Raw genomic sequence first — 1109 nt, forward strand, 5'->3', positions numbered from 1 at the left:
CTAATTGTCTGAATCTTGAATACTCAAAGTGTGAAATTTTTCATGGATTGTGGTGCCATTGAAAAGATGGTGCAGGAGTTTTGGTTACATACATAGATACTGACATATACGCTAATTCCATTATAGTAAGATAATCCTTCATCCAACACATTTAAAACAGGTTTTACGTCATTCTAAACTCTAGTGGACTTTTATACATTTTTACTACAAATATTAGATTCCTATTTTGACTTCTTTAGAAAAACAATTGACATAAAAAGCCATACCTCTGGGTTTACAAAAACATCATTTTTATCCTCTTCCTTGAGAAAAAACAATTTGTGTGTGGCATCTTGGGTCCACATTAATATATTTTCTACCAAGTTTTCGTGATCTTCAAAAACTCGATCTGAATCAAAAGTTAACGCATATTATCATTTCATCTGAACAAACTACTCTCTGATCAATAAAGTCAATTTTAAAGCAACTACAACTTCATAAAAACAGTAGTTATTAATGTGATCAAGAATTTTAAATCAAACTTTTCACTACAAATATATCCCAGTAACAGAATAATTCTCAGTATTATGTCCACAGTAGTAGAATGGTGTAATTCTCAGTATTATGTCCACAGTAGTAGAATGGTGTAATTCTCAGTATTATGTCCACAGTAGTAGAATGGTGTAATTCTCAGTATTATGTCCACAGTAGTAGAATGGTGTAATTCTCAGTATTATGTCCACAGTAGTAGAATGGTGTAATTCTCAGTATTATGTCCACAGTAGTAGAATGGTGTAATTCTCAGTATTATGTCCACAGTAGTAGAATGGTGTAATTCTCAGTATTATGTCCACAGTTGTAGAATGGTGTAATTCTCAGTATTATGTCCACAGCGGTAGAATGGTGTAATACTCAGTATTATGTCCACAGTAGTAGAATGGTGTAATTCTCAGTATTATGTCCACAGTAGTAGAATGGTGTAATTATCAGTATTATGTCCACAGCGGTAGAATGGGGGTAATTCTCAGTATTATGTCCACAGTAGTAGAATGGTGTAATTCTCAGTATTATGTCCACAGTTGTAGAATGGTGTAATTCTCAGTATTATGTCCACAGCGGTAGAATGGGGG

The 1109-nt window shown here is 33.4% G+C and overlaps 1 protein-coding gene across 1 annotated transcript in view; it reads right to left on the reverse strand.

Moving 5' to 3' along the window:
• Nucleotides 1-171: 171 nt before the first annotated feature.
• The window catches only part of LOC111084241 (amyloid beta A4 precursor protein-binding family B member 1-interacting protein-like), a 5915-nt gene continuing 4977 nt past the window's right edge, over nt 172-1109 (reverse strand). The window contains exon 3 of the mRNA XM_022381011.1: nt 172-388. Coding sequence (XP_022236719.1) covers nt 222-388 — 167 coding nt within the window. The 3' untranslated portion in view covers nt 172-221. The remainder of the gene's footprint in view (nt 389-1109) is intronic.

This window comes from Limulus polyphemus, unplaced genomic scaffold (genome assembly GCF_000517525.1).
Source record: "Limulus polyphemus unplaced genomic scaffold, Limulus_polyphemus-2.1.2 Scaffold15165, whole genome shotgun sequence".
NCBI lineage: Eukaryota > Metazoa > Arthropoda > Merostomata > Xiphosura > Limulidae > Limulus > Limulus polyphemus.